Source organism: Amaranthus tricolor, chromosome 12 (genome assembly GCF_026212465.1).
Source record: "Amaranthus tricolor cultivar Red isolate AtriRed21 chromosome 12, ASM2621246v1, whole genome shotgun sequence".
NCBI lineage: Eukaryota > Viridiplantae > Streptophyta > Magnoliopsida > Caryophyllales > Amaranthaceae > Amaranthus > Amaranthus tricolor.
Genome location: NC_080058.1, coordinates 3,122,501 through 3,132,414, shown reverse-complemented (window position 1 = coordinate 3,132,414; position 9,914 = coordinate 3,122,501). Strand labels below are relative to the sequence as shown.

The window sequence follows — 9,914 nt, the reverse complement described above, 5'->3', positions numbered from 1 at the left end:
GTGGGATGCAATTATTTACATAATTGTCATTATATTATCATTTTATTCCTTACTTCTCATGTTGTTAAATGTGGTTCCTTAAAACAAAGATAATTTTTTGATTAATTAGAATAAAAGGAAGTAATTTATTACAAGAAATATTCATATATGTAAATACATAATACAAAATAAATTCCCAAAAAATATAATTACAAAAGAACAGAAACCCGTCTAGATTCATAGCATGTGTTTGGGAGGGTGTACGCCAACAATCTTGGTTTGCGGCACAGATGATCTTAATCCATGACAAGCTTGACTCTACCTTTTTTTGCCCCTTTGTTTCTCCTAAACAAAAAACCACTCAAATTTTCCCCTTTTTTTTCAATTTTTTTTTTAAAAAAATTCCATTTCATATTTGATTCTCTTTGCTTTCCATCCTTCTTTTTCCTCTTAGAACAAAATCCCAGTTTCCCCACCAAGCTTTTTCCCTTGAAACCCCTAATTTATTCAAAGTTTTGATCTTTACCTATTTTTTCTGGGTTATTTGATTAGGGTTTGTCAAATTAGTAGTCTAGATCAAGAATTTCAATCTGGGTATTCATGGCTGAGCTTGAAGAGATTGGTCCTGATTACGAGTAAGAACTTTCATCTCTATAGATCTCAACTTTTGTATGTTAATTGTGAAGATTTGAGAATTTTATTTAATTGTATGATTAGCTAAAAGTTCTAGTGCTTATTTCTGTTTTTCTTGCAATTGCATATCAATATGATTAATTGCTAATTGTATTGGGCTTAGTGTTTTATTTTTTGTTCAATTATTATATGTTGAATAGAGCTTTTGGAATTACTTTCTTGTTGCCAATCTTTCATTCCTACTAAATGTTGTGTATGTTTGTGATTGAATTTATTTAAGAGGAAATATTTGTTTCTATTAAGCATAATTTATTGGGTAAAATTATTTATTTAAATAAATTGATGGAGTTTAGGTGTTTTTATACTCAGTACATTATGTCGGATGGATATGTTTGGTTCAAGGAATGTAATTGCTGAATTTGTTATAGTGATGTTTTGTTTGAGCTTTCTTAAATGTTGGAGTTATGATTGGTTGTTTTTGTTTGGTTTTATGCAACTATTGTAGTTCGGATATAGAGGTTGATGAGCTAAGGTGTGGGAACATTGCGGAGAAAGATGTTAGTGAGGAAGAGATTGAACCGGTGGAGTTGGAAAAACGAATGTGGAAAGATCGAATTAAGCTTAAACGGATTAAGGAGAGAGAGAAACTTGAGGCTCAGCGGGCTGCTGAGAAGCAAAAGCCTAAGCAGACGAGTGATCAGGCGAGGAGGAAGAAAATGTCCCGAGCTCAGGATGGGATTTTGAAGTATATGTTAAAGTTGATGGAGGTTTGCAAAGCTCGGGGTTTTGTGTATGGGATAATTCCTGAAAAGGGCAAGCCTGTTAGCGGTTCATCCGATAATATAAGGGCGTGGTGGAAGGAGAAGGTGAAATTTGATAAGAATGGGCCCGCTGCTATAGCTAAGTATGATGCTGAGTGTTTGGCGATGAGTGAGGGAGCTAATAATGGGAATGGAAACGGACAAAGCACACTTCAGGACTTGCAAGATGCGACTTTGGGGTCGCTTTTGTCATCTTTGATGCAACATTGTGATCCACCGCAAAGGAAGTATCCTCTCGAGAAGGGTATTCCTCCACCATGGTGGCCTTCTGCCAATGAAACTTGGTGGTCTAAACTAGGTTTACCGAAGGGTCAAAGCCCTCCGTATAAGAAACCGCATGATCTTAAGAAAATGTGGAAAGTTGGGGTTTTGACTGCTGTAATCAAGCATATGTCACCTGATATTGCTAAGATACGAAGACTCGTGAGACAATCTAAATGCCTACAAGACAAGATGACTGCTAAGGAAAGTTCAATTTGGCTCGGGGTTTTGAGTCAGGAGGAGTCCCTTATTCGGCAACCAAGCAGTGAAGTTGGAGCTTCTGGTGTTACAGGGAGTCCACCTGGCCCTCGTGGTGAAAAGAGGAAACCTGCTGCTAGTAGTGATAGTGATTATGATGTTGATGGCATTGATGATGGTGCGAGGTCTGTTTCTTCGAAAGATGGAAGGAAAAACCAACAAAGTGATGCAGAAACAATTGGTGAACCGTTAAATAATGCACATTCTTCTGTGCGGAGTAAGACCCCGGTTGAGAAACAAACTAAAAGAAAACGACCACGTGGGAAAGCAAGTTCTAGTGATCCGAAAACCAAACCGTCTAACGATGATCAGCTGATGGCGATGCCACTTAGTGAGTCGCAGGCTGCACCATCTACGAACAACAATTTAGGCGATGAACTTGTAGCACCTGTCCCAGATGCGAACCATAGTAATGCAGACTTAAATGGTTTCCCGATGCATGATAACCAGCAGGAGAATGGCTTATTTATTGATCCCTTGATGCCTACAGACAATGATCTCTTGGGTCAATACCACCCTCCAACGTCAGATTATAGTCAGTTCAGTCACTTTTCTAATGTTCGTCCTCCCAACATGATGCCTGAACAGAATATGTTTGTAGGAGGCGAATACTTTCATCATCCGACGGTTCAAAATACTGATTTACAACATGGTGATTCTTATTATAATGGTTCAGTTCAATACGGGCAAAGACATGATGAACAAAGATTGCAACATACCGTCAGTGAACCCCAGTCAAGACAGGAAGCTGTTGGAATGCATCTTCCGGCACTTAGCACAATTGGAAATGAGATCAATGGAGGCTCCTTGCAAAATTTTTCTGTTGACAGATCATTTGATGAATCTCCATTTACGGGCCATACTATTACAGATGATATATTTGATTTCCCTTGGATTAATGAAGGCTTTACGCTTGATGATTGCCCAACGCTTGATGAAGACGACTTTTTACTATACTGTGGAGCTTAGAATAATGCGGTGGTTTTTTTCGCAACTTTAACTGTAAGTGATGCTCCACTTCTTGTTGATTATATTCCGACGGTTCTCAATTCCTCATTTGATGTTACCTGAACCTTCTTTTTCGTCTCCCTGTTGTTTTTATCTTGTACACAAAATAGGGGATGAAAACTACTTTACTTCCTGCACATAATCAATGGAATTAACCCTACCAAACAAAAGAGAAATATAACTTTATTGATTATACTAAGGTAAAAACAAATACGTTGCCATATACTTCTAATCCTCAATATGTATAAAAGTGGTAAAATATTATGTTACTTGAGTTGTATACTTAATGTCGGACCCTTATACTTGTCCAATTGTCTGATTTGCCTTTTAATGAAAAACTTCCAAGATTTTGAACCAAATTGAAGTGTCCTTATGCCCTACCTAGAGGTGTTCGGGCTAGGCCTCCATTTAAGCCTCTTATCCGGCCCGTTTTTAGAAGGGTTTTGTTAGGGCCGGGTTGAAAAGGGTCAAACCAAAAAGGAGCTCTACTATAATAAAAATGAAACGGACTGTAAAAGGTCTTAATAAGGTTCTAAAACGGGTCTTTGTTAATAGCATAATTGGTGAATAATTTAATTATTATAAATAATAATGCCAATGAGGATTATTAACGTTTTTACAATTTAATTATTATAAATTGATCAATGGAGATTATAATAATTTTTAGTAATAAAAAATAGCCGGTTAGGGCCGGATTGAGCTTTCAAAGCTCGGCCCATGTAAAGCCCATATTAAGTTTAAAGATCCTTATCCAACCGGGACCATATTTGTTTAAGCCCAGCTTGCCCTTATCCGGCCTATTGAACACCCCTAGTCTTACCCTTGTCCGAGTGTCAAGGTTTTGACATAGATACAAGTTAAACACTATGTCGGATTAGGATACTTTAGTTTGACACTTGTTTAGATAAGATAATTGCATTTCCCTCATTTGGATACATAAAGGAAGGTTGGGAAATGTAGAGAAGTTAATTGGAAGGAGGAACTCCTGGACAATGTTAACGAAGCAAATCCTTCCGACATAGGAAAGAGTTCAAAGGAAAACACACCAATCTCCCCTTTCCTCCCCTTCCCTCCGAAAACGTTATCCAAACATAGTGAAGAATTTACGCAACAGAGGTTGCATATGCTAATTACTAACTCGTTTCCATAGCTCTTCTCGGTGTACTTCCAATTTTCGTGAATTCATTAATGCTTATGACTACTTGTTTCTTTTCCAGGTGACACTCTGGCTCAAATTTTCGAAAAGATGCGGTTTGGAGGTGGGATATGTAGGTTGTATAGTAATCAGCATGATTAGTCCTTAATGTTGTAAGTTGGTAGATTAGTTTCATTCATTTATAAAGTCCCAACAACGAAACAAGGATAGAATAACTGTGACTGGTTTTTACTTTGGTGGAAGTCTCTTTTGTTTTAATGGGTTATTCATGAGACCCATCTGAATATCATAAATTTGTCAACTATACCTTACCGAAACCTTACATGCATTAGTTGAATTTAGTAAACGCAGTTGCTGCTTTCTGGCCTCTGGGTCAAATTCTTTTTATCTTGTTCATTGCTTGTTCATCCCATAGTATCTTTATATTTATTTGTTTTGGTCCATGTACTCGACCCCATAAGATTGAAAATTTCGGGATTGTAAACTGTCGATTCCAAATGGAGGGATGGTTGTAATTTCAGATAATTGTTACCTTACCTATCGGTGTTACGCTCCTATGAAGGCTTCTATTTTGTAGTACACTACTATGTATATATCCTTCTTGAAGTCGGGGTTTGGTAGAATATGGTGGCGAGAGTTTTAATATACTCCTATATTACTCGGACTTGTTCATTTATGTTCGATATGGATATTTTAAAGTATTTGACTTGACTATGCAATGAGAGAAATCCAAGATTTTGAAATTGAAGAGTCCAACTGTTATACAATTTTTTAAATTAATTAATGTCCGATGTGGGTACTTGAGATTAATTGACGAAGATGAATAAACTAAGGTTGCGATTCCTCGCAAAAGTTGAAACCCATTCTCCAGAAAATTCAGGAATTTTCACAAGAACATGAAGTCATGACCCATGATCCAGATGCCCAAGGGAGCTTCGCATAGACCCCTTATAATTCATAAGGCTTTTAAAGAGAATATTTTTCTTATAAAAAAATATTCAGAATAATCTAACTTTTTCATAATTTTCTTATAATAATCCCGCTATTTCCATTCTATTAATTAACCATGAATAATTTTAATTTTAAGAGTATTTGTCTAAAGTAAACTTAGGTAATTCACCAAAATAGTAAATTAAAAATTAATTTAAAATTTGAGAAAAATTTTAAAAATTCACATAAAAAATTTTGAATAATAAAAAAATCATAAAATTTTTCAAATATTTTTATAACTTTTTTGACATTTTATTTTAATTTATCTTTTTTCCAAAAAAAGTAAAACTTGTTATGGTAAATCATTCGGTTACCGAGTTTACTCTAGGAAAATACTCCTTAAAATTGGAATTATTCATGGTTAATTAATAGGTGGAATTATTATAGAAAAATTATAAAATATTAAATTATTAATATTCTTGGTAATTTTTTTTTATTCTTTATGCACAATAAACATAATGTACTCTCGAAGTGCATTTGTGTTACTAATTATTTCTCTTATAGATTAATTATGCCCAACTCACATCATAAGATCAGAACCAATTGCCTAAGACCTCTGATACACGGACACGCCAATTGACAGACGTGTCCCGTGTCGGACATGTGTCGGACAGGGACACGCGAAAATCCGTGTCCGACACACCAAATGAAGTGTCCAATATTTTAATATTTTTCCGTACACGCGGACACGGCAAGGACACGCAAGGGACACGGCAAGAGTGAAGGACACGTTTTTTTTTAAAAAAAAAAAAATTTTAATTTTAAACAAAAGAACAGAACTGAGAAGTTCTTCTCACTCGAACTCAGTCACTCACTGTTTCCCTCTCACTCAATTCCTTCTCTTTCACTCTAACCCTAAAAACTCTACTCAACTTTTCCTCCACCTCCACCGTTGCTCCGGCACTCCCACACCACGCCACTGCCGGTTGCTCCTCCATCACAGACGATTACGAACACTCGAACTTGGTGTTGCGTTGCTGCTGCTGCTCCTAAAATCGATATTTTTGATTTTGTTTAAGGTATTTTCTCTCTTTATCCTAAATCCTAATATTAATCTTGTTCTAATCTTTAATCTTAGTGTTAATCTTAAATTCTTAATCTTGTTGACTTTCAAGTGGAAATAATTAGTGTTAATTCATGTAATTCATGTAATTCTAAATTGGGTTGTTTGCAATTTGTTATGACTGTGAATTCATGTAATTCTTTGATTAAGAGTTTTGGAAATTTAGGAATGGGTTGATTGCTGGAGTTTCTGGGTTGATTAGGAAATTTTGGAAATTCATGTAATTTTTTTTAAATTTTTAATGTGATTTTTTCTTAAGAGTTCAATTCTTAATTGTGGTTTTTTAATGTGTTTGTAATTTGATTTTTAAATTTTATGTGATTTTTATATTTTTAAAGTATTTATTTACAAATATCAAATGAAAGGTTGTAAAATTATCTTTAATTTGATATATTTATTATATTACCATTTTCGTGTCCCCGTGTCCGCCATTTTTAAGTTGGTGTTTTTCCGTACCCATGTCGTGTCCGTGTCCGTGTCCGTTTTAGTGCAACCTAGCCTAAGACACGTAGTAAGAAGTTAAACTTTAGCGATACCAACTAAGCACCAGGCTTTTATCCTGCATTATAATATTCAACACTTATACGAGTATTCTGGTTAAGGAATCAATCAAACAAATTAGATGATTAAACTCTCAAGATATGTTATATATTCTATCACGCTTTTTTGTATGAGCGCTTTTTAGGTTATAAGTGTGGATGCATATGCAACACATGTCTCCTCATACATAGGGCTAAATATTACACTTGAATGATGATAGCTGAATCAATTCAAACCCGTGACTTTTCATAACGTTTACTTTTAATACCATATTAAGAAATCAACTGCATTAATTTACTTAAGCTAATGGCTAGTTGAAGCCTCGTAAAATCATAAGATGTTATATACTCTATCAACACTCGGTATGATGCAAAGCACTAACTATGTAAGTACTAAACACATATTAACTTTTTTTTTGACACTTTCATTTTAATAGTTTATTTTATGGTAAAGGTAGAAAACCGGTACAAAAATGAGAAAGAATTATTTTGTAGTGTAAATAGTGATAATCAAATTTCTATTATAATTCGGGTGAAAGTTAAAGTCTTAGACCTTTAGGTCAACTCTTGATTTTGTTTTAACATTTCTTACCTTTCAACTTTATTAGTTAAAAATAAGAAAAAATTGCCTGTTATAATAATCTTGTATATTAATTATTTTTAATAATCTCATTTTTAATATGTTTTTGCTCCTAACTAGCCTACTTGGTCCGGGAGGGGTAGAATTGTAATAGTTTGGATCACTGAATATGCTGAGAGCAAATACATAATAAAGGTTCAATTATTAGATAATAATCAAAAGATAAAATTTTCGTAACAAATAAATAATATATTGGATTGTTTTCAAGAATTTATCCTAAAAATAATTGTCAAACATATTTACACATATAAGAAATAATATAAGGTAGTCTTTTTCATTGATGATGAATTTCACCTTTGAATTAATATATGCATGAGCGACAGCTAGCAGCAATTAACTCGTAATCTGACTAATTAAACATAATATTTTTATTACCAACAAAACTAATTTAATTGTTTTACTTTGTCCTAGCTACATATATTTTACTAAAGACCAAGTGAGTTTAGACTTTAGAATGTCTTAGCTCAACATGAAGTTATTCCTTATCTTTTCAGGTAGAACAAGTACAACTTAAGTACAATTCAAACTTCATTAACTCTGACTTTTTCTTAATTAAGTTGCTTACAAAAGAAAAAAATTGTGTTAACTGATTTCCTCTTAGTTTACTTTTTAGTGTTTTTAACCTCCTACTTTTAACGTTTTCTTTCTATCAATGTTTTGTTTTTTTGTAGTGGTTCTACTTTATTTTATAGGCCTCTAAATTATCTTTTACGTGTAACCACGTCTCTTTATCTTCTCTGAGCCGGAGGACTCCTTTGGTCGCGCTCTTCTTTATGTGTATGAGTTGCGGCCGTCTTTCCCTCCCTAGATCCTGACCTTAGTTTTCTATGGACGGGATATATTGGATGGGATGATGATGATTTTAATTCTTCCATGAAAAGTCTAGAAATTGACTTCTTCTTATGATGACACAATTGGATGGAGATAGGAAGTTTATCTTGTTCATTATCAAATGGATTAATAAAAATCAAAATCGATATAACAGTCATTTGATTATTGATCTTAAATGGTGATGGTGAGAATAATTTTTAGTGTAAATTTTTATAAAATGTATAATGTCATCCTCATAATGATACTTTGATCATAACTAAATACTAAGCTTTTGTCGCAATTTTTCATTATCAGGCACATCTGCAAATAGTAATGCATTAAAATAAATTTTGTAAAGAAAATAACATAATTAAAGTAAAATAAGTATGATTATTAAACTTATCAAGAGATTTTTTTCTAAAATACTAATTTTTTTATTACTATTCTTACCATTTAATATCGACAACCAAAGAAGTGGTAGTATTATTATAGATTAATAAACGGTGCTAAATAATGCTATATTTTACAGGACTTGATTATTTAATGAAATAAAATAAGTTTAAATAAAGGCTACTAAAGTCTAATAATTAAGGTGAATTTCTCTCACATAGTAGGCTTTTGTAGGGTTAATATATAACATTTTAATTAGGGTTTATAAATTCAAGCTTAGTAATACTACAAAAGCCTACTATGTGAGAAAAATTCATCAGGGAGCTAAAAAATAAAGAAATCTTTCATCAGGTTAATAAATTATGATAAGGATTAATAAGTTTAGATAACCATATATGTTAAAACACGAGCTTATCTGATATGAGCTTATGATATATATGATTTATTCATGTAATAAGTTCAAAAAGGGCTGATTATAGTTAATGATAATCCAGGTTAAAAGAAGACTAGCTATTAACTAATTGATTATATATTAATCTTAATCCTTGACATTGCTCGTTAGTTCTCTAACTTACTCAGTTTGCTCCTTTATTAAGAACAAAAAGCACTTATTAATATGGAACGATTGTCCCGAATAATTTCATATATTGTCTATTTGTTGTAACAGTTAGTAGGTATCTATAATAGTCGGTTTAAATGTGGCAAAAGATGTTGTCAGCAAAAAATATATAAAAGTTGAATTATTTAGAAATAATCATTACTTGAGATTATTCACAACAAATGGTCAATGTGTAGGATTATTCAGAATAATTTTCAATTTCCTATTATTGATATAAAAGAATTTTATTTAATTGGTATTGCTTATGGTATTCAATATGTAAAAGTCTAGTATAAACTTAATCCACTTTATTTTAGGTGGACCAATTTAATAATAGCAAGTATTTCTCAATAATAATTGTAAATAATTATACTTACCAAACAAAAATATTTATTTTTTCAATACTTTTAAATTTTAAGATTAATACATACTATTATAATGTAGACTAAATCTATGCAAAACTTTTTTCTTAAAATTATATACTAGTGACTAGTCGTACAAAGCGTGTAATGATCGACAGCTCAATGTACACAATACTTTGTGGATCAATATATAAATAAACTAATTAAAAATGTACAAAATTGCACTATAAATACTGTGGACAAATCACCCCGATTCCTCACACTACATAATTAGTAATACAAATTTAATTCGAAATTCAAAAAAAAAAAAGGTAAAAAGAAATGGCGAAGTCTACTCATTTCACCTTGCTCGCAATTTGTCTCATGTTCTTCCTTGTTGCAACCATTGGTGAGTTATTTCATTATT

General features: G+C 32.7%; 1 protein-coding gene across 1 annotated transcript; it reads left to right on the top strand.

Moving 5' to 3' along the window:
- The first annotated feature begins 232 nt into the window (after positions 1 to 232).
- Positions 233 to 5,135, top strand: LOC130796827 (ETHYLENE INSENSITIVE 3-like 3 protein). The gene is made up of 3 exons (XM_057659228.1): positions 233 to 614; positions 1,118 to 2,954; positions 4,178 to 5,135. The coding sequence occupies exons 1-2, from the start codon at positions 580 to 582 to the stop codon at positions 2,919 to 2,921; spliced, it is 1,839 nt and encodes a 612-aa protein (XP_057515211.1). The 5' UTR covers positions 233 to 579; the 3' UTR covers positions 2,922 to 2,954; positions 4,178 to 5,135.
- Positions 5,136 to 9,914: the final 4,779 nt, after the last annotated feature.

Coding starts and splice junctions, on each gene's coding strand:
- LOC130796827 (XM_057659228.1), top strand. CDS start 580: ATGGCTGAGCTTGAAGAGATTGGTCCTGATTACGA. Junction 615..1,117: donor GAGATTGGTCCTGATTACGA/GTAAGAACTTTC, acceptor CAACTATTGTAG/TTCGGATATAGAGGTTGATG.